The sequence below is a fragment of the Miscanthus floridulus genome, chromosome 3, assembly GCF_019320115.1.
Source record: "Miscanthus floridulus cultivar M001 chromosome 3, ASM1932011v1, whole genome shotgun sequence".
Classification (NCBI taxonomy): domain Eukaryota; kingdom Viridiplantae; phylum Streptophyta; class Magnoliopsida; order Poales; family Poaceae; genus Miscanthus; species Miscanthus floridulus.
The window spans coordinates 28,960,722-28,983,285 of record NC_089582.1 but is presented as its reverse complement, the minus strand read 5'-3'; the positions used below and the strand labels follow the sequence as shown (position 1 = coordinate 28,983,285).

Below are 22,564 nucleotides of genomic sequence, written 5' to 3'. Positions count from 1 at the left end.
CCATCTGAAGGAACGAAACAAGCCTTAAAAGCTGGCAGCCTGATATGGTTCATGCCCGTGCTTTGCTCCGGATTAAAAAACCATATTTTCTAGTATTTCAAGAGATCAAGTGATAACTCTAATTGTAAAAAATAAATAACTGATGTAATCTCATAACTCTATTTTCAAAAGCTACTTATATATTTTGCCATTTTTCAAGCAAGCAAGAAAAAAAAGCAGCTTTGCAAATCTGTAGCATGCATGGTGCTTGTCATGCTTCCACTAAGTTTTTGCTTCCATCTTGCAATCACAAACATACATTCTGAGAGCAACATATCTATACAATTGTCTAGTCATCACATGAACATATTCAGCGTTCATAGTCCAAACAACAAGAGTCAAATTCATAATTGGTGTACATTCAATGTCCACCTTCTCAAAGACAACGTTACAATATTCAATGTCCAACGTGTATTCTGAATATTTTAATTTTCACTGTCCAAACAACAAAAATTGCAATCAACATTCTTAGATTGACACAACAAATCAACAGTCACAAATTGACAAAAGCATTCAATCATTAAATTCAATATTGAGATAAAATCTCAATTCAACAATAAGTTACAACTTCTCTACTTCTGAAGCTTGGCTTCTCAAACTACTTACTATGGCCCTTCTCCAGAAGCCAAATGCTATGGCCGCCCTTCCTCCTGCACTTGTGTGGCAGATGTGGCCTTGCTAGCAGCGGTTACATCCCTCCCGGGGCCCATCGAATCAGGAGCCCTCTTACTGTAAGCTCACATTGTTGTTTGCTAAAACCTGCTAATAGATACATCGGTTACAAGCCAAGTCATACTAAGGCCATTTCATTTGCTCGTACAATAAATAATTTGACTGTTGTAGTTTTCTTGGCAGGCAAAAGGTGATGCTTGCAATTTGCTGACAGAGAAAAGACCTTATAGATAAGAATATTCACTATTATTTGCAAAAGTTGCATCCAGGTGGATTCACTAACTGCATTGTTTGATGCGTGTAGTGAGTTGGGTGCAGATAGAAAAAAAAACAGATTGCACACTACACTCAATAGGCTGTATCTCTGAAATAAGAGTGTCACGCCTGGACCTGTACCAGAAGGAGTGACACAGGAGTAGAAAGGCGTCAACATTCACAGCTTAGCGCATTAGCTCATTTACGTTTTCCATTCATGTATGACATGTGAGGGCCACCGGCCAGGACCTGTATGAGGCACATAAGTGCAGACCCTGTAGGGATTGGGGGGATTATTATCAATACAACAGAAAGACACGACGCCAAGGCGGAGGGGTTTGCCTCGCCGGCGCCAGGGTTCCGTAGAATTGCTGTTCGCTCACGTCGCCGGTGACCCGCCGTGGCCAAGGGTGTATCAGTTGGTATTCAGAGCCAGTTCTCCTCGGCGTGTAGGGTTCGAGCTCACCGCTCCGATCCGCCGCCAGTTATCGGTTCGCCGCAGAGTCATCCACCGCGCCGACCACCACCACCATCACCACCACCACCACCACCAGCAGCCTAGCGTGGATCCTCACGACCGCGTTAGCACCACCACCACCCGACGACGACGACACGCGCACCACCAGCCCACGACGCTCTGCATCGACGCCCACCAGGCGCTCGATTGAGGTTCTCCATCGACAACAGAGGGTTCGGCGACGAGAACCACAGTGAGCACTATAAAATTTGCTCCTTTCTCACACATCTTGCACAATTAGACAGTAGACGAGGGTTGCAAGGCACTTGTTCTTGCGTAAAATCTCCGGGAGTCGATCTGTTTAATTGGTGGGGGGCGAAGGCGGGGGAGTGTCCACGAACACCGGTTGCAAGGCCAGTCCTTGTGTAAAATTCCTACGTTCTGCCTCACTCCCAGGCGGTGGAGACATCACTGGCAACATCAGGGGAGGAGTCATTCCAAACCTGTTGCAAGTGCTGTAGTTCGTGCTTGGCTCAGCTAGTCTGACAACCCATCAGCAACACGGCTCCACCCAAGAAACAGCCAGTTCGACCGTCAGCACAAACACAGATAATCCTGGACAACATGACTAGGACTTCGGAGGAGGAAAGCTCAAAGTGGGATCAGCTATCCAAGAATCTGGACGTGATGTTCAGTCAAATCAGTGAAATGCATGATGTTCAGAAGAAAATGAAAGCTCAGATGGATCTTACAGCTGCCGCAATGGATGATTACTCAACAGAACAGCACTTGATTGCTCAACAAGTCCATGCCAATGGGGAAGCAATAGCAAGGGTCACCCTCAGGCAAATGGAAGATGCAACAAACCACACAGCCGGCCCAAAGTATGATGAAGAACCAAGATTTGATGAGGATGATTTGGACTCATTGCTGTTGGATGAGCATACCTCTTTTCCAGAATGTGTTTGCAACACAGAAGAACAAATCCAAGGCTGAACCATCAAGAAGACCCAGACTGGAAATCAAGCCTGAGCCCAAGGAAGCAGTACCAAAGCAAGATAAGCAAGCCTTGCCCAAGCACACTATACCCAAGATGAATTTCCCAGATTTTGATGGCTCTGACCCCAAAGTGTGGCTAGATAACTGCTGTAGCTATTTTGAGTTGTACCAAATCCCAGAGGGTATGTGGATCACTGCAGCCCGAATTCATTTAAAGGATAATGCAGCAAGATGGTACCAGGCTTTCAAGCAAAGGCACACATTTAGAAACTGGACACATTTTTGTCATGAGATTGAAAAAGAATTTGGAGCTGATGATTTCAGATCAGCCATGACTGAACTTTTGCAGCTCAAACAAACAGGGTCGGTGGAGGAGTATACAACTCAGTTCCAGAACCTGCAGTATGGAGTTACTATGCACAATGCCAACTATGATGATATGTTCTTTACTCAACATTACATTCTGGGGCTTAGGGAAGACATCAGGGGTATGGTGGAAGCTCAAATGCCAACCACTGTACTGATAGCATCAACTCTAGCCAAAGTACAGCAAAAGGTTTTGGAGATAAGCAAGACCAAAACTTTTAAACCTCCTTATCAACCTCGAGCTTACAATCAACAGAAACCTGATGCAAGGCCACAGCAACATTCCTCCAATCTGTGGCAGGATAGACAGTTGAGAGACTACCGAAGAAACAATGGCTTATGCTTCTATTGTGGAGACAAGTTTGTCCCTGGTCACATTGAGGTCTGTTCCAAGAGACAGAAACCAAAGATAAATGCTCTAGCAGTCAATGACTTGGACAGAGAACTTACAGATGAAGTTCTGAATGACCTGGCAACAGAGGATGCCCTTCATGAGGACTTCTGCCAGTTATCATTGAATGCATTATCTAGCACAGATAAATATGATTGCATCAAACTGAGGACAAAGGTCAAGAACAAGACCATGCTGATGTTGGTCGACAGTGGCAGTACACACAGCTTTATTAGCTCCAACTTTGTCCAGCTAGCTCAGCTACCCACAATCCCAATTCCCCCTAGAAAAGTGAAATTGGCCAATGGTGAATGGATCACCACAAATAGAATGGTGTCTCAGTTGCCATGTTACTGCCAAGGGCAGACTTTTACCACAGACATGATAGTGCTAGATATGAACCCTTATGATGCCATATTGGGTTTTGATTGGCTCAGGCGCCACAGCCCCATGGTGTGTGACTAGGAACACAAATCATTACAATTTCAAGAGCAAGGCAGCACCATACAGCTCAAGGGCCTAACTGCACCCACACTACACATTTCTGCAATTTCTACCACAAAAGTATACAAGGCCACAAAGAGCAATGAGCTATGGGCATTTGTCCTGCTCGACTACACACCCATACCAAACCCAACCCAAACACCACAACATACCACCACCAAGGAAGACATTCAACATCTCCTGACTGTCTACAAGGATGTCTTCACTGATCCTCAACTACTGCCACCTAAAAGAAGCTATGACCATGCAATTCCCCTTCTTCCAAATTCCATTCCCATCAATGCCAGACCATATCACTACTCCCCAACCCACAAAACTAAAATTGAAAACCAAGTCCAACAACTCCTCCAAGCAGGACTCATTACACACAGCCACAACCCTTTTGCTTCACCAGTCCTACTTGTCAAGAAAAAAGATGGCACCTGGCGTTTTTGTGTAGACTACAGAAAACTCAATGACCTGACCATTAAGAACAGATTTCCTATGCCAGTCATAGACGACATACTAGATGAGCTCTCAGGTGCTAGAGTGTTCACCAAACTGGATATGAAGGCAGGCTACCATCAGATCAGAATGTTGCAAGAAGATGAGTACAAGACTGCCTTCAAGACCCATCAAGGACACTATCAATTCAGGGTCATGCCTTTTGGTTTGACCAACGCTCCTGCCACATTCCAGTGTCTTATGAATGAGATCTTGCAGCCATTCCTCAGGAAATTTGTTCTGGTCTTCCTAGATGACATACTTATCTATAGTCCTTCCATGGACAGTCATCTTCAGCATCTAGAGTTGGTACTACAAACAATGAGAAAGCATCAGCTTTACCTCAAAGAATCTAAATGCACTTTTGCCAGAGATAGGCTGGAATACCTAGGCCACATTATATCTTCAACTGGAGTGGCAACTGATCCAAGCAAAATTTCTGATATGCTGAAATGGCCTATTCCAACATCAATGACTGAATTGCGAGCGTTTCTGGGTTTCACATGATACTACAGGAAGTTTGTTCAAGGCTATGGTACCATTTCAAAACCATTGACTCAGATTCTTAGGCTCAAGCAGTTTCAGTGGAATCCAATGGCCCAAATGGCTTTTGAGGCATTGAAGCAAGCAATGACACACACTCCAGTTTTGGGTTTACCCAACTTTCAGGAACCATTCACTGTGGACATAGATGCTTGTATGGATGGCATTGGTGCAGTCGTTATGCAGAGAGGTCGCCCTATTGCCTATTTGAGCAAAGCCCTTGGGGAGAAACACAAGACACTCTCCATCTATGAAAAAGAATTTTTGGCACTCATCATGGCCATGGATAAGTGGCGGCACTATCTAGAAAGAGGGGAATTTTTCATACAGACAGATCATAAGTCACTAGCATATCTTAAGGATCAGAACCTCCACTCCGACATGCAACGTAAGGCCATGACTAGAATGATGGGCCTCAATTTCAAAATCATTTACAAGAAGGGCACACAGAATCAGGCAGCTGATGCCCTGTCTAGAGTGGGCCACATGATGGCTATACAGGCTGTGTCAACAGTTCAACCAGCCTGGGTCCAAGAGGTCCTGAATTCCTATACAACAGACACCCATGCTCAGACCCTCCTGCAATAGTTGGCCATCTGCAGTCCAGACAATCAAGGATTCAGTTTGGACAAAGGATTAATATGGCATCATGGCAAAGTCTGGATAGGTAACAACTCAGCACTTCAGACCAAGCTCATTGCCACTTGCCACTCCAGTGCATTGGGAGGGCATTCAGGAGTAGCTGCCACATATTACCGTCTCAAAAAATACTTTGCCTGGAAAGGAATGAAAGGAGATGTTGAGAACTACATTAAGCAATGCACAACCTGCCAAAAAGCCAAACATTCTCTTCAGCATCCAATGGGATTGCTCCAACCCCTACCAGTGCCAGAAGGTATTTGGCAAGACTTGACAATGGATTTTATCGAGGGTCTTCCTAAATCAGAGGGGTACAGTGTGATTTTAGTAGTAGTGGATAGGCTAACCAAGTATGCACACTTCATGGCCATCAGACATCCCTACACTGCTGCAACTGTAGCACAAACATTTCTGGACAATGTGGTCAAACACCATGGATTCCCAACCTCTATAGTCTCAGATCGAGATACAATCTTTGTCAGTAATTTTTGGAAACAGTTGTTCACATTATACAAAGTGGAGTTAAAATTGAGCATAACATATCACCCCCAAACAGATGACCAATCCGAAAGGGTCAATCAGTGCTTGGAGATGTACTTAAGATGTGCTGTTCATGACTCACCATCCAAGTGGAAAGCCTGGCTATCGCTCGCAGAACTATGGTATAATACATCATTCCACTCTTCTCTGGGGTGCAGTCCTTTCAAGGCTCTATATGGGTATCAACCTAATCTGGGGGCCGTTCCTTCGATACAATCGGATACCAGCCATTCAGTCACCGAATTCATTGAACATAGAGAACTCCATTGGCAATTACTGAAACAACACTTAGCCAGGGCCCAGAACAAGATGAAGCTGACAGCTGATAAGAAAAGAACGGACTGTCAGTTTGCAGTAGGGGATCAGGTGTTACTCAAGCTCCAGCCATACACTCAGTCCAGTGTGGCCAACCGCCCTTATCCTAAGTTGGCTTACAAATATTTTGGCCCCTATACAGTGATTCAGAAAGTGGGCACAGTTGCTTATCGATTACAGTTACCTGACGATGCACAGATACATGATGTCTTTCATGTCTCCCAACTAAAACCTTACACACCTGACTACACACCTATCTATGATTCTCTACCAGTTCTCTCAGACTTGGAGGCTGCCAAAGCTACACCCCTGGAGATCATGGAGCACAGGGTGGTGAAGAAGGGCAACACTGCTGTGCCCCAAGTCAAGCTCCGGTGGACGGGTCTGCCACCGTCGTCAACGACCTGGGAAGACTACTACGTCGTCAAGCACCGCTTCCCAGACGCACCAGCTTGGGGACAAGCTGCATCTCGGGCGGGGGGAGGTGTCACGCCTGGACCTGTACCAGAAGGAGTGACACAGGAGTAGAAAGGCGTCAACATTCACAGCTTAGCGCATTAGCTCATTTACGTTTTCCATTCATGTATGACATGTGAGGGCCACCGGCCAGGACCTGTATGAGGCACATAAGTGCAGACCCTGTAGGGATTGGGGGGATTATTATCAATACAACAGAAAGACACGACGCCAAGGCGGAGGGGTTTGCCTCGCCGGCGCCAGGGTTCCGTAGAATTGCTGTTCGCTCACGTCGCCGGTGACCCGCCGCGGCCAAGGGTGTATCAAAGAGCAGGATTAAAGGAGAGCATGTTGGTTTTCCTAAGTACAGACCTAATCTAGCTAGTACATGCAAAACTGTAGAATCACTTTTCTGAACTCTAGTTATGTGAAATAATTATTCAGGATTGGCTACAAAAGTGAATCTAAGAGACAGAGACTGAGAATAACTATGCGAACCTAAGCTGAATTTAAGAGAACTGCTTTTGTAATATGAACAATTGAACATGATTATTTCACATGCTGTAGTAAAAATGTACATCAGTAGAGCACAATGTGCAAGTACACTAAAAGCATAGCCAATCTAGTTGAAATGGCAATTCTTTCAGGGTAAATGAAAATGTGAAATCTCTGACTCTTGCATAACACATGGCATTGCCTCACCACCTTCTTTGTATATAAAATGTTTTCAAAACAAAATAATACGGAGTAGCAACAAAGGAGGAGCAATGTGGATGGGAGATATTGATGCAAAGCTGCATGCCAAGACTGAAGACCTACACTCCTACAGGCTGAAGCCATTCCAATCAGTAAATTCTGGAGCTACTCAAACCATCATAGTATACTATGTTCAGGACCTACTCAAAACGTATATATGACTGATTCATCAGATCATTTTGAAGCTCAAAGTATGGAATCAAATTGCCTGGCAAAATGACAGCTCTCAGCTCCAAACATTGTTATGATATATGCAAAAAAGCTCACAAATGAAGCTAGCAACTCAGAAATCTAGTTCAGTTAGAATTTTGACATGGCTCTAGTGACCAATCAGGCTTCCTGAAACAAATTAAGCTGAAAATTTTCATTTAGAGTTGACAGTTGCTATTGCTAGACTTCAGCAGCAGTAGCGAGCACCACAGGGAAACAGAGCTACAACATATTCCTTCCTTCTCCTTACCTCCATCTTTGTTGCTCCCCCCTCTCCGATCTGGTCGATGGCGGTTCCAAGGACCAGGGCAACACAGCTCCAAAGCTGACATATAGAAGTACCTGTAACAAAGGTATGCCTGCTGCTGCAACAAAAAAAAGGAACCAAGAAAAAACAGATGTGGCATCTAGAACCAAGAAAGCAGGATTTTGAGCAGATGGAGCTGCAGAACTGAAATTAAGATTTATTATTTACGTCAACTTTGTTAGTATTTGGTAGTTCCGTAGGTGTACTGTTGTTGACTTGTTGGTCCTAAAACTGAATGGCTAGCCACTTGCTACCGTCCTTTCCAGGTTCCATTAGTGGTTATAAGCGAGTAGCATCACATGAATTGCTAGAGGAACATGAGAAGCAGTGTTCTGTGTAGCAGCAAACTGAAGAACCAATTGAGTCTAACCCACTCAGCCGTGCCCTCTACAAACCACAGTAACCAGACCAAACTGGCCACTACCAGGCTGGGTTGAAAAACCAACAAATCAATGTAAACCATGAGTGGACACTGCAGCCTATAAGGAAATTAAATGTCTGATCATACAACAAAACTATGATTGATTTTTCAGAGTCCAATTAACAGGGACCAATGAATCATAGATAACATACACGAACAAAGTGATCAATACCAATTTAGACATGCAAATATTGTCCGGGCAATAGAGTGTAAGTTAAATAAACAAGAAAAGGGTTTCTTTGAGTATTCCTGTAAATCTTTATTTTATTCAATTCTAATCCAATTAATCCAACCAGATCAAACAACAACAAATTTAGTCATCTATTCATAGGGACTTTCGAGGATTCAGATACATTCTCATGACAACGCCAAATCCAACACAAGTTTCCGTTTTTCCCCCAATTAATTATTATAATCATAGGCTTTTAGAAATGCATGGCTCATGCTAAAGTCAAAATTTCTTGAATTAGTCAGAATCTATACAGTACCAATGCTCGTTGACAGAAGAAAGTATCCTACACAGCCTGGAATGCCGCAACCTCCACGGCCTCCGCGACGTTGACAGGCGCCTCAACCATATGCAGCCGACCGCGGTCGTGAGGTCGCAGGCGTCACCTCATGCCACGCCATGCTGCAGGAGTGAGAGGGGAGAGGGGCGCAGGAGGAGGATGACAGTGACAGCATACCAGGCTGCATTTGGGTGAGAGGGCGTCGTCATCGAGGACCTGCAGCCACACCGGAGCTGCCACTCCCCGAGGGATCGAGACGCATCCTCCCATGTATCCGAGCGCCGCTGGCAAAGAGGGAGAGGGCGCGCGCGCGCGCCGCTGGATTTGGATTTAAGGTGAGGCGGCGATGGAGCGAGGTACAACGGCGGCAGATGGGAGGATGCGGTGCGGCTGTGGCAAATGGGATGGGGGCGCGAGGCAAGGTGGGCGGCGACGGACGGAGAGGAGGGCAGGAGGCGGCGGATGGGGAGGGCCGGAGCCCGGCGGGGCAGTGCGAGGCGAGGTGGGCGAGTGGGCCACGTGTCGGCGCAAACAGGAGTTACCGAGTGCTAATTCGATAACGTGACGTCTTTGACGGCAACTCAGAGGACCATGGTTCAGTCTAAAGCTATTTCGTTTCTGTTTTACTGGACTGCTCGTAGAATGGGCCCAATCCCTCACTGAGGAGCGAGGATATTTTTAACACTTTGTTACCTCATCTTTTTTATCATATTATTGTCATGGAGTTCATAAAGTTCATTTTGTTACAGTAACTGGTTGATACTCTTGTTAGGTACCTACATTTTCGAAAGGTACTTAATTAATTAGTCAACATGTGTTGTAGACTTGTAGCAGCAGCAGTAGTAGTATACACCTGTATGCCATAATTTATCAAACTTCCTCTGATGTCAGTAACTTCCATGACCCAGAAGGAAAATCTGTTCAGCAGATGGTTGATGAAGCTCTCCTACGGGTACCTAACAAAAATGGTTAGTTCTCGTCTTCAAGACATCCTACAAACTATTTCTAGTGCGCTGTTTAATTTTCTATGGAAGCATTGTCCTTTGCATTTTGCATATCTGGATATTTTTTTATCAGCAATTGAACTCGACTTACCCCCTCTTATATTGCTGCAGGAGAAAAAAATATTGACGAGGTAATGTTTTTTCAGCCCATATATACTATTAACTTGAAGATATGATATACAATTCTGGTTGAAGAAAATAATGTTTGTGTTACATCAGCTCAACCAAATCAGAGACTCTTTGGCGGTTATGGGAGATAACAGTACAGCTTTTAGCTTACCACAGGTGAGACAACCTTTGATTTTTCATGCTCTGCAATGCAATTAGAAGCATTGATGGCTGTGAATTGTTGGATCTCAAATATGCCACTTCAGTACACATTATGCTATGAGCATAAAATTTATGTAGTCTTACCAAAATTGGAAAACATGGTTTTTTTTTTGTTTGTGTGTGTGGAGGAAACACATGCTTGTCATTGTTCTTTCATCAAGATACATATATGAGAACAATATTACAATTCTTCAGTACTGTCCTGTACTCCAATGCGATTATACACTATGGTTTCCTTTTGCATCATCAGTAGTAGGTGAGATTGAACTTATTCTTTTCCAGCCTCATCTGCAAAGGACAAAGTTATGTGATACGGAGGACCAAGAACTTGATCTGTTGTATGTAAAGAAGAGGGATCAATTGAAAGAAGTAGTTGCATCCATGATAAAACCGAAAATTGTGCAGGGTAGAACTCTGAATGGGACAGAGTTTGTATCCTTCCTAGGGCAGGTAATACTTCTTGCAGAGTTCATTACTGGTACTGAGTTTATTGATATATCATTGCAAAATATTATCTAAAATTATCTCTTTGTGATGGTAAAAAGATGCCCACCTTGTGAACTTGGAAGGCCCCCGCGTCGCCCCCACGCAGGCGACATGGGTGGCGACCCAAACCCTAGCCGCCTCTCTTCCTTCCCTCCCGCTCTCCAGCCGCGCCGTCGCCGGAGCGGGCCGCCGGCATGGCCGTGCGGCTTGCCGGGAGGGCGGCGGCGAGGCTCTTCTTCGCGGTGGAAGCTGCGACGGTCGAGGACGAGTTCGCGTGCGGCGTCCTGGGGCTCGTCGAGGTCACTGAGGCTGGTGGCGGCGACGGCGTCTTCAGCGGCGGTCTCCTCGCTTCGGCGACCGGATCCGGCGGTCCAAAGACCGGATTCCCGCGGATCTACGGTGGGCCGCGCCTGGGCGGGCGCTGGGCGACGGTGGCGGCGGCTCCTGTCCAAGGCGCCACGTAGTCGCCAGATCCGCGGGGTACGGCGCCCGTGGTGCAGGGCGCACGCGGTGGCGGCTGCGTAGGCCTAGGGCGGGCCTCTTACTCTTCCTCGTGCTCGGCAGTGTTGGCGGCATGCGCTGTAGCGGGTCGGCGGGGCGTGCCCTCGTGCGAGCCGCGTGGGGCTCGGCGGGGCAACCTGCCGCGGCTGCAGCGGCGCTGACCAGTGCCCGTGCAGGCGCCGGGCGGTGGCGGGGGCTCCTTCTTCCTCCTTTGCTTTCCCCTTTCCTCCTCGACCATGGCGTGGAGGCGGCGGCGCCTGTTGGGAACACTAGGTCTGGCGCCACGGCCAGATCCGGTGCCCCCGGGGCAGGGGGCGGCGCCCGTGGTGGGGCATGCGCCTGACGGTGGCTGGCGGAGGTCGGTAGCGTCGATGGCGGGTGCTTGAGCCGGCGACGATAGCTGGCGACGGCTTCGGCGTGCGGCAGGGTGATGCGTGTGGCAGAGTAAGTCCAGTTCTGCATGTTGCCCGATCGGAGGGGGTGGCGGCCGACGCAGCTGTGCGGCTGCTGTGAGCAGCCGGCGCATCGATGCCCCTCTGGAGAAGCTTCTGCGGGATGGCAGTGACGACGACGGTGGCGACAGGCTACGGTCCAGCATTTTGGCTCGACGTATGTGCTAGGGGCACCTCGGGCGAAAGCCTTGGCGACGGCGACGCCTGTGGGCGCCGATTTCCTTGCTGGAGGCGTCGTGTTCTTGTGCCCCCAGCCATGTCTTCCACGGGTGAAAACCCGGTCCATTCCTGGACAAGCGACGGCGACGCAATCGGCGTCGTACCCTTCCTGAAGGCGTCGCTGTGGAAATTCGTCTCGGCCGTGATGTCTCTTTCGGCGGATGTCCTCCGCCTCTCGGCGCCCGGTTGATGCGAGACGGCGAGTTCTGCATCGTGAAGTCGGAGCTGCTGCATCAGGGGATGTAGCTCGGCAACGATGACGCGTGTCGAACCCTCCTTCTCCAACGGCTGGGTTTTCAGCTTTAGAGGCTCGGCAATCGCCGCGGGCGGGGCGTGGGATCAAGGCAGGAAGTCGGAGCTGCTCTTCGCGGAGCCGTTGAGCTCAGCAACGATGACCTGATGCAGCCTCCTGCTTCGGGCCCGTTGGTCTGACATCTTAGGATGGGTTGTCGGTGTTTTGGCATGGGAAGTCAGAGCTGCTGGCTGCTTTGCAACTATGCTCGGCAACGATGACTCATGGTAGTGTGTACTCTACCGCGTTGCGTGGGTGGGTAACCTTTCGTGGTGTTTGGCGCCACGCTTGGCTACCTTTGCTTGTATATAAACTTCATTCGTCTTAATTGAAAGGCAGAGCTCCTGCCATTGTTTCAAAAAAAAATTATCTCTTTGTTTAGATACTTGAGGCTTTGAATAAAGGTGAAATTCCATCAACCGGATCGCTTGTTGAAATTTTCAATAAGGCCATTCTTGAACGTTGCTTGAAGGTGTACAATGAAAGAATGGGCAGAGCAGGTCTACCAGTGTCAGTGGATAAACTTCAGCAGTTCCATGACCTGGCAAGAGATGAAGCTAGAAGGCTTTTCAACAAGCAGCATTTCGGTAAACATCGTGCTGCTCAGTCCATCTTCAAGCTTGATGAAGAAATTAAAAAGGTTTTCCACATATTTTGTTCATCATTTTATTCAGTCCATAATAAATTCTTATCTTTTGCATTTTGTTTTGGTCGTGAAGGTTTGCATTGCTTGCTACAGAGTTCAAAATTTTATGTTTATTTTTTTCAGAGACGATTAAGTATGAAAGTGTAGTGTTTCCACTACATTTTGTTTTTTCATGGCTTTCAGGGAAAGAACTATTTTTTATTTAGTATTGTGTGCCTTGCAACCTATGCAATATGGATAATATCTTCAGCATACTAAACCAGGTATTCGTTTTAGGTCTACAGAAACTTCGGTCAAGCTAATGAGTATCAGTCATCAAAGCTGTGCGAAGCACGTTTCTCAGAGTGCGAAGATAAAATGGAACACCTTCAAGTCTTGAAGCTTCCATCCATGGCAAAATTTGATGCCGGATTTCTTCTCTGCAATCAAAGTTTTGAAATGGATTGCGTGGGGCCAGCCAAGGAAAGCTATCAACGCCGAATGTCAAAGGTTTCTCTCATTTCACTTACGAGTTCAGATAGCTTTCCATGAGGATTATCTGACTATAATAGCTATGATGGATTTCAGGGATAATGCAGCAATTGGGTGTCCTCTATTTTATGTTTGCCCAGTAACAAAATAATCACCTTTTGGCTGTGTTCCCTTTCCTGACAACGTTAAACTGAACCTAGTATTACCTTCTATGCATGCTTCCAGATGCTGGCAAGGTCCCGTGCTCTTTTCATCAAGGAGTACAACAACAAACTCTTCAACTGGCTGGTCATATTCTCCCTGGTCATGGTTGTCATTGGACGCTTCTTGATCAAGTTCTTCCTGCTTGAAGTTGCTGCGTGGGTGCTGTTTGCCTTCCTGGAGACATATACGAGGCTGTTCTGGTCATCAGAGTCCCTGTACTACAACCCCGTCTGGCACATGATCGTCTCTTCGTGGGAAACCATCGTCTACAGCCCTGTTCTTGATCTTGACAGGTCAGGAATCTTCCTCCCTTCAACTCTACGTTGGCCATGGCATCTCTACTGCCTGCTATGCTGTGGTATCATTATTACTCTTAGATGCTGCTGATCTACTTGCACAGATGGGCGTTCCCAATCGGTGCTGTTCTGTTTTTTCTGGCGTTTTATTGGCGTTGCCTTGGTGGGAGGGGAGGAATTGCCCGGTCACTGCTACCTCTGTATAATGGGTCTTACAGAAGCTCCAGCCGTAAGAACAGACTGATCCCTCAATTACAGAAGCTCCAGCCGTACAACAGACTGATCCCTCAAACTACATGCACAAACACACCATTAGCATGCACACAATTGTACATAATCCATATGTTGGTGGGCACAATTATCCATAAACTTCTGCTGTAGATATGAGACCCAAATAGAGTGATTATCTATGCTCAAAGGTTTATCATGCTCATTTCCAACAACTGGATTCTTCAGTTATGAGTCAAAACTCAGATGATTGGAATTTGAATTATACGAAATACAGAAAATGAAAAAAATTGACTTTCTTTTATTCTTCACCATTTCAACAACACAGTTGGAAGCCAAGCGTACCATATGACCTGGCTCCCAACAAGAAATACATCGAATTATATTTAGTCGATTCTCACTTCTCAGTATCTCACGGTTCAAAACATCAGGCATGACAACAATCCACTTGTGGATATTATTGTAACAAGTAACATGTCAACGTTATACAAGTTCATGTGAGATGGATTCATCATCTGCGTTGTTCCCTGGACACAGACGCCTAGAGAAACCACCATCCATTCAACTCTGCTGCCTCTTCCGAGCAATCTCCCGTGCCCTTTCCCGCAGTTCTTCTGGTGGTGGAGGGCGTGGGCCTTCAGGCGGATAAACCACGTAAGGACGCTGCAAAGGGGTACACAGGTAGTTTAATCTTGATGTAAATCTATATAATCCAAGGTATATCAACACATACAGGTAATGAATTCATCTTTTGCAAGTTTGTGACCCAATGGATCAATCAATTGTGAGAAATGTTCATTGATGAACATAAAGAAACGTCTGAGCATCTGTCAACAAACCATACGACAACCATGTCACTTAGCATTAGCAGTAGAACAAACTGCCATATGCATGCTACGTCAACAAGAATGTTCATTGGGAAACCAAACAAGAATATCTATAAGAAGAGTTATAGATAAAAATTTCACTACGAAGAAGAAAAGCACCCAAACTCCAAGGACTCGATACAAGCAGGCGTTTGGCACTTTAGTGACAGAACCATGACTCTGTTTCTTGTAATAGGATTTGTGGAGTCAGGGATTCAGCAGCATACCGTTGTACCAAAGCTTAATTTTTCTTCCTAAAATAATGCAAATGATACACACTTCTCAACATTCTAGTAGAAAAAACGAAGGATAATAAGAATGTTGCATCTAAACCCAATTGAATTTGCTTGAATGAACTAGCACCGCTGAGTAGAAGACTGAAATTGTGTCGCACCATCCAAATCCAAATCAGCTAAAACCCTAGCGGCCAAAACATGTGGCGCAGGTAGCAGCACTGAACCACAGATCCCCAATCGGTCTCAAGCCCTAGTGACACAAGCAGCAGCAGCTAATTCGCCTGACAGGGAGCGAGAGGGGGAGGGAATGAGAAATTGAGAAGTATAGAAGGAACGCACGAGGCCCATGAGCTTCTTGAGGGTCTTGGAGTCGGTGGCCACGAGGTAGGTGAGCGCGACGGGCACGGAGACGTAGACGCCGAACTTGGCGATCTCCAGGATTCCCCTGGACGTCCCCAGAGACGACATGGTAGTCCGCCGGCGGCCCGGCGACCGCACTCCCCCTTCCTTCCTTCCTCCGCTTGATTCCCTCCTCACCACACCCCCGTCGATTCCGCCTTCCTGTCTCTCTTTCCTTGGAGGCGGCGGCGACGGCGAGGCGGAGCACGGGCCGCGCGGCCGTGACGGCGAGGAGGAAGGGGCGCGGGGGGACGGTGCTACTGGAGAGGACGAGAAAGAGGAAAGGGCGCCGGCGGAGAGCAGCCGAGCGGCGGCGGCGGAGGTCGTCCTGGCCGCGATGGAGATGAGGAGGGGAAGGAGAACAAAAGCAGTGCGTCTGCGGAGAGTCACTCTGGGCATAATTAACCGAAGACCGAACCGAGAAGACCGGACCGGGACCGAAAAGACCGAGACCGAAAAGTTCGGTCATGAGTTCGGTCCTGGCTCCCAACTAACCGAAGTAACCGATAGAAGTTTGGTCATATGTGTCGGTTAACCGAAGTGACCGAACTGACCGTAGTTCTTGTTCTGTACTTCTGTTATGTCATTATGTGTGATTGTGATTTGTGAGAACTGAGAAAGTTGTGTGCTAGAATTTGTCATAATAATATGTGGTTTGTTTTATATATTGTGTTGTTATTTTTTTGCCTTCAAATAGCAAGCATGCTGTTGAAAATTGCTATAGATTCTGCTATTGTTTGTGGCTGCTACTCAGGTCCGGTTAGTTCGGTCGTGACCGAGACCGAACCGAACTAACCGAGACCGAACTTCCTCGGTCTTCGTTTTTTGCAAAGACCGATCGGTCCTAGGTTTCTGATGACCGAACTGACCGAATGACCGAGGAACCGAACCGATCGGTTCGGTCTGACCGAATGCCCAGGGTGAGCGGAGAGTACACCTGGGCATTTTGCACGCCGGACCGGGTTCGGACCACGCCAAAAAAAACGGTTATTTTGGAAAAAAAAAAAGTCCCACCTATGACCATCCACCAGATAAGTCGGGCCTAATTTTTCATGCTGTCCAGGCCTGAGCAGGTTAATCGCACATTTTATAGTGTAAAATAGCTAAAAATATTATTTCAGTTTGAGAAGCAAGAGAAATTTTTCTAGACAGCAGGATCTGTGCCCAAGCCCTGTCCAGTAAGGTTCGTGGGCGCTGGGCTGGCCAAAACCTATCGAGCTCAGGTCTGACTCAATTTGCTCAGGTCTAGCAGGGAGAATTAACTTTTTACCATTATAACCGACGACGCCTCCTGATATAGCACTCTTACATGTTGTCGCTACGTTTATGGCAATAGAGACAGAAACTCGATACAAAATTGTCACTTTTTGTTCGCGTGGCACACTGGCACCTCACCCTTGCGTGGATCCGAGTCAGCAGCCTCTGTGAAATGACCGCCCTGCCCCCAGCGTCTTTCTACATATACTCCCTCGCGCGGCCCACTCGCCTCTCTTGTCCCCTTCTTTCTTTGTTCCGCAAGACCTAGGTCTTGCCCGCCTGCTGTCGCCGCCGTCACGCACAACGCCCCCCTGTAGTGCTGTCTCGCAGAACCACTATCGCGATGGAGAAAAGGTATGTGGCTACATGCAACCCTTTTCTGCGGTCTGCATTACAATATGTTGTTGGATGAGGACTAGGGTTAGGGTTCTTCAATTTGATTCGGGTAGGACTAGAGTTAGGGTTCTTCAATTTGATTCGGGTTTTTGTCCCTCTTTGCTTCGTAGGCAGCTGATGTAGTAGTTGGTGAAGCAATGGATTCGAATGGTTGCCCTATTTGGTAAGTTGAATCTCTTTTTTTAAGAATTATGCAGTACAACGCAGACATCCACAACACGCATGCATACTCACCCCATGAACACACGTATGCTAACCCTATCCCTATGAGCACCTCCGAAGGACTGAGCCGACAGATCTCGAGATTCACGAAGTCACCACAGGCGCCTCACCGTTGACGGGGACGTCGCCTACCAGTGAAAGCATAGCGCCGATAAATCCTGGAATAAATCGAGGAAGATACGAGCACCCGTGCCAAGTCGAGGACTTAAACCTGGGTGGGCAGGTTCTACCACAAGGAACCCAACCAACTGATCTATGATCAATTCGCTGGTAAGTTGAATCTCTAACTGCATACGGAATGGTAGTTCTTGGTTTAGGAAACGTGTCGTGTAGGATATTGTCTAACTCCTTGATTCTGTTTTCTTGATTCATTTTGTCAGGATTTATCCTGGCAACGTATTTAGATTAGTTGTTAAGTGTGCTAAGTATGTCGCTGATGGTGAGTATGGTCTAGTAGAAATGGCTGAGCAGGAGCATGAACTCTAGTTGGATAGGAACTGGTAGTATAGTCTGCAGAAATTTCATGATGAAATAGCCACAAAGATCATCTAGGGGCCATCACAAACACTGTAAGTCCAGGTGGTTGACACTGAGAGTGGTTTTAAATGGAAAGTTAGAAGAGATGAACATTTTCATCAGCTGATAAAGGATAGATGGGATGAGCCATAGCTCTGCAGGGGAGGGGGGTTGTGGGCGACGGTGGCGGGCGGGCGAGACCTGGGTCCTACGGAGCAGAGAAAGAAGGGGATGGGAGAGGGCAGTGGGCCGCGTGGGGGGAGTAGAAAGACGCTAGGGGCATGGCGGTCATTTCGCACGGGCCTGCTGACTCGGATCCGTGCTGACGTGAGGTGCTGGTGTGCCACGCAAGCAAAAGTGACAATTTTGTATCTAGTTTCTCTCTTTGCTATTAATAGCATAGCGGCAACCGTAAAAGTGCTATATCGTTATAATAGTAAGAAGTTAATTTCCCTCATTTGCAGTTCGGATATCGACCTGAGGAAGGAGAAATCAGCTATACTCCTACGTAAGAGAGAGGAAAATAAAGTAAAGAAAGAAAAAAAATTAAAATAGCAAAGGTACGGAGTATTATGGACATTTTTTATCTACGTAATAAGATGTGTGATCCAAATAACCCTAGCTTCTTATTTATTAGCTATATTTTTTATCTAATTTGATTTGATATAAAATCTGCAGCAAGTCTGCTTGCAGGTAGATGGACAAAACAACACTATTATTAAAGGCCTTCCAAACTGCTGGGATCAAAACAAAACACTCATGGTTGTCAATTTATTTGAAATGTCAAGGGAGACAAACAGCCTTATTCAACGACAGCTGCAAATGTTCCCAGCGATTCCACGACACAAAGAAGAAACCACAAGTCCGCCCGCGCAGTGCAAGCACAAGTGATAACTACAACACGAGATTACGAAACTTGCAATGCCTAATACATATGCATGTTTATGGTCTCGTTTGGACCCAACAGCTCAGGTTCCTGCAGAGTAGATCCGGAGGAGGTCGGCATGGCTCCCATTGTCTCCTGGATAAGCTCCATGGGCCATGGCCCCCGCGCAATGCGTAGCGATTTGGTTTATCTCTGTGGTATTCAGAGTTCCATTGATGGTTGGCTCTTCAGCTTGCAGTTGCAATTGCAATCAAGGTTTTCGTTATCGGAAATAAAAATTTATCGGAGGTCATGGATAAAGAGGATATACATGACATATCGGAAATATCGGACCAAATTCAAAAAAAATTCAAATTATTTTGAAAAAATTTCGTAGAATTTGACTTGAAACTATTCCTAAGCTATTAAACATCACTTGTTCACAGATAAAGACAAGAATAAAACATTATAGTGTGGGACCGTCGTACGGCTGAATTTGGGTTGTCTGTGTGGGAGCAGGAAAGAAGGGAAAAATTTGGCCGATGTCAAATTTTATCGGACCCTGTGGATAGAAGGGAAATTTCGGAAATTTCCGTGAATTTCGGCCGATAAAAAAAACCTTGATTGCAATGGGTCTGGCATGGGCATGAAGCTGTTGTCAACCAAAGCATCGTCTGCTGGGGTGGTAGTGAAATAGTTGATGATGTCGTCTTGGATAGGCACTGGAACATCAGAGCTGGGAAGCTCTGGAATGGGTATGGAGGTCAGTGAGCTCATCTCTATGACCCGCTTTAGGGAGTCCTCTCCCATCTTCACCTGCAACCAGATTTTATACCATGTTAACTACACAGACTTCAGGATTCAATGATTTTGATGCGTTGAAGCATAAAAAACACAGTTACTGTATACAGCATATCAATACCTTAGCTCTTAGGGTCTCCATGTCTGCTTTCAGTACCCTGTTGTCAACATTAGCTTCATTGTACTTTTGGTTCATAGCAGCAAGGCGCCTCAGCAAACAAGAATTCTCAGCTTTTAATTTTTCTACCTGTAATGATCAAGCACCATTTTACACTCATTAATTACTCACATATTCTTGATTCCTTTTTCAGTAGATAGGCAAATGAAAACTATATATATAACAATATAATTTGCGATACCACACCTGGTCCTCCAGATCCTTCAAGTGAGCGGCTTTTCTATATCTTGAGCGTCTGGCTGATTCTCTATTAGATTCCTTTCTGAAATTAGGTAACAAATAAGTTCAGAAGTCTCGCATGGGAAGGCGGTTATCTTTTGTTGATATTGAAAGGATGCAAAGTAAAACCATATGTTGCAAATTAATGTTACCTTTTCCTCACTCTTTCCTCAGTAGGCATCTTAAATCCCAGAATCTCTACTTCACCATCCATATCCTCATCTGATGGTGAAGGATCCCTTGAGGAAGAGCTAGTAGCAAGACTCACACGAAGATCTGCATTTTGAGCATGATCATTGATTGGATCTTCACCATTGTTGAGCTTGTTCTGCACCAGATTCTTGCTACCTAAATCAGCCAAAGAGTCAGGAGAAAAGTACGCCTTATACATAATAATTAACTTTGCCTTTTAACATTATTATTCAGTCATATATTCCTGTAAACAATGTAACAGGGCACATAGTAGATAGTACCTCCATTTTGATTGTTTGAGCTTTGAGAACGTTCTGAGTTCACACCACTACTAGAGGCCTGTGGATGGGTATGCCAAAATTTTGAAGTTAAAACATTAGAAAAACATCTAACAAAATTGCTGAGTGGGACCGTCCAGAAAGCACGGTAGAATGGAACATACATATGCACATGCAAAGTCAACTATTTCCATAATGATTATTGTGTAGTTACCAGTAATTAGCAAATGAAATGTTGTGATCATATCTTCAATTCTTCATGTGACTTTATAGAATATTTGTATAGATATTGCAAATGTTGGCATCGGATTTGAGTTGCCACATCCTAGTTTGATCATATCTGACCTTTATCATAAGTAAAAATAGTACTGTTTCCCTAGTTTAGTTTTGCAACCATTAAGTTTGTAAAGAACTCGTTTGTAAATATTGCCTAATCTAGTTTAAAAAAAACTAGTAATAATGGATTGTTAGTTGTTTGTATACCCACACATGCCATAGCTCAATCCAATATCACAAATCTCGCGGCACTAGCTCCATATAAAACAAAAACAGTTACATGTGATGTGGCATTATTGTTTGTCAGTTTGTATAGACAAACATGGCATATATAGCTCATCGGTCCTGTTTGGATCAGTTTCGGAATCTTAAAAATCAGTTTTTGTCTCTAATTTCTAAAATCTAAATTCTGAGCAAAAACTGGTTGGGGGTGTTTGGATCTCCTAGTTTTAAAAAAATCTATCTTCATTTATTGCACTATGGGTCACAAGAAATTGGCAAAAGCTGGGTATCAATAGCTTTTTGGTTTTTAATAATCTAGCAAAAACTGACAATAAAAACTGGCATATTTGGATCCCACCCAGTTTCTAAAAGCCAGAACCTTAAACACCATAAAAAACTGGAGAGATCCAAACAGGGCCATAGATCTCAAACAAATTGTAACACCATATCTCTAGATCATGAATTATGTATCCACATCACTTTTAAAAGGTGTTTAGATGCACTAGATGTGATATATATAAACTTAGTACTTCCACAAAAAGCACTAACCGATGGATTTCAATTATTGCACGCCCAACTAATTAAGAACACTACAAAACCTACAACCCATAGAGTACAGTTCAAGAAACATTAGAAAAAGACAGGGAAGAGCAGTACCCTCCACATTTTGAAGGCCATGAGGTCCTCCTCCAACTTCCTCTTCAGTATGGCATTGTACTCCATGGGATCACCTACGTCACTCACCGCCGCAGGCGCCATCGCTCCCTGGTCCACCTCCACCACCGGGTCAACATTTAGGGCTGGGCAACTAGAGTTTGCCACTGGCGTTGTGCCAGTTAGAAGCTCCTCTTCTAGTAACCTCTCAAAGGTCCACTCCGTGGTGTTCTGATTCATCATGTCACCACCCTCCCCATCACCACCTTGAGTAACAACACCATCTATGACGACACTGCCGGTGCCAGTCACCAGAGGATGCTGCTCTGGTGGTGGTGATGGTGGCAGGTCCCAAAAGGGTGTCCGAGGATCTCCTCCATTGAGAAGACATGATCCATGTCCAACAAGTAACTATCAATGATTTCAGGCAAAGTTGAAGGAAGGAAACAAGCACTATATCAGGTTGGCTTTGGAGAGGATGGAGAATGAAGCAGTGCAAGGGAAGGGCCCATAGATATGGGTTGGCATATTTCTATGCACCCATGATTGAGAGCTATGCTTGGGTGAGTAGGTTTGAAGGGTGTTCTCCCCCCTATTTATCTAGTGCTGGGCTGTATCTGCAGAAATTTCTGGAGAGGCAAAAGTAGTAGTGCCTGCCCTTGCACTCAATGTGAACCAAGTAGCCTGCTGTGTTCTGTGTGACCATGGCAAATAGGACGAGTAATTTTGTTTGGAAGGGAATGGAAAAGGCTAACAGAAAACAAAGTTAGGTGTGCTACAAGTTATTATGGGTTTTATCGTGACGCTACATATATATTTTGTTTCAGTTTAAGATCTTTAATAACACGTGTGTTAGTAATAAGCCAAGCGTGCAGTGGATCAAACTGCTGGCCATGTCCGTGTGTTCTAACTTTAAATCATTGGATTGGATAACAAGTTATACTGACTTTGCACTAGATACCATGCCTTACCAAACATGTATTGCACTTTCTGTTC

General features: G+C 45.6%; 3 protein-coding genes across 3 annotated transcripts; 1 reads left to right on the top strand and 2 right to left on the bottom strand.

Moving 5' to 3' along the window:
• Positions 1-9,627: 9,627 nt before the first annotated feature.
• On the top strand, positions 9,628-14,169 carry LOC136545323 (uncharacterized). The gene is made up of 9 exons (XM_066537348.1): positions 9,628-9,653; positions 9,754-9,830; positions 9,978-9,997; positions 10,086-10,151; positions 10,479-10,646; positions 12,619-12,786; positions 13,069-13,281; positions 13,489-13,760; positions 13,868-14,169. The coding sequence occupies exons 2-9, from the start codon at positions 9,791-9,793 to the stop codon at positions 14,142-14,144; spliced, it is 1,224 nt and encodes a 407-aa protein (XP_066393445.1). The 5' UTR covers positions 9,628-9,653; positions 9,754-9,790; the 3' UTR covers positions 14,145-14,169.
• A 196-nt stretch (positions 14,170-14,365) lies between these two features.
• Positions 14,366-15,873, bottom strand: LOC136545324 (uncharacterized). Its single transcript, XM_066537349.1, has 2 exons — positions 15,433-15,873; positions 14,366-14,654 (listed from the first exon to the last, which is right to left on the bottom strand). The coding sequence occupies exons 1-2, from the start codon at positions 15,559-15,561 to the stop codon at positions 14,553-14,555; spliced, it is 231 nt and encodes a 76-aa protein (XP_066393446.1). The 5' UTR covers positions 15,562-15,873; the 3' UTR covers positions 14,366-14,552.
• Positions 15,874-18,808: 2,935 nt separating this feature from the next.
• LOC136545322 (regulatory protein opaque-2-like) lies at positions 18,809-21,969 on the bottom strand. The gene is given in 9 exon segments (XM_066537347.1): positions 18,809-18,925; positions 18,927-19,021; positions 19,393-19,564; positions 19,671-19,796; positions 19,914-19,989; positions 20,099-20,294; positions 20,420-20,477; positions 21,572-21,928; positions 21,931-21,969. Coding segments are annotated over 9 exon segments (1,233 nt in total). The 5' UTR covers positions 21,967-21,969.
• Between the last annotated feature and the right edge of the window lie 595 nt (positions 21,970-22,564).

What these genes read in the sequence shown, in the direction of transcription:
- LOC136545323 (XM_066537348.1), top strand. Translation starts at nt 9,791, where the DNA reads ATGGTTGATGAAGCTCTCCTACGGGTACCTAACAAAAATG. An exon ending in ACGGGTACCTAACAAAAATG is followed by an intron (nt 9,831 to 9,977) that starts GTTAGTTCTCGT and finishes ATATTGCTGCAG; the next exon opens with GAGAAAAAAATATTGACGAG. An exon ending in CAGCTTTTAGCTTACCACAG is followed by an intron (nt 10,152 to 10,478) that starts GTGAGACAACCT and finishes ATTCTTTTCCAG; the next exon opens with CCTCATCTGCAAAGGACAAA.
- LOC136545324 (XM_066537349.1), bottom strand. Translation starts at nt 15,561, where the DNA reads ATGTCGTCTCTGGGGACGTCCAGGGGAATCCTGGAGATCGCCAAGTTC. An exon ending in TCAAGAAGCTCATGGGCCTC is followed by an intron (nt 14,655 to 15,432) that starts GTGCGTTCCTTC and finishes ACCCCTTTGCAG; the next exon opens with CGTCCTTACGTGGTTTATCC.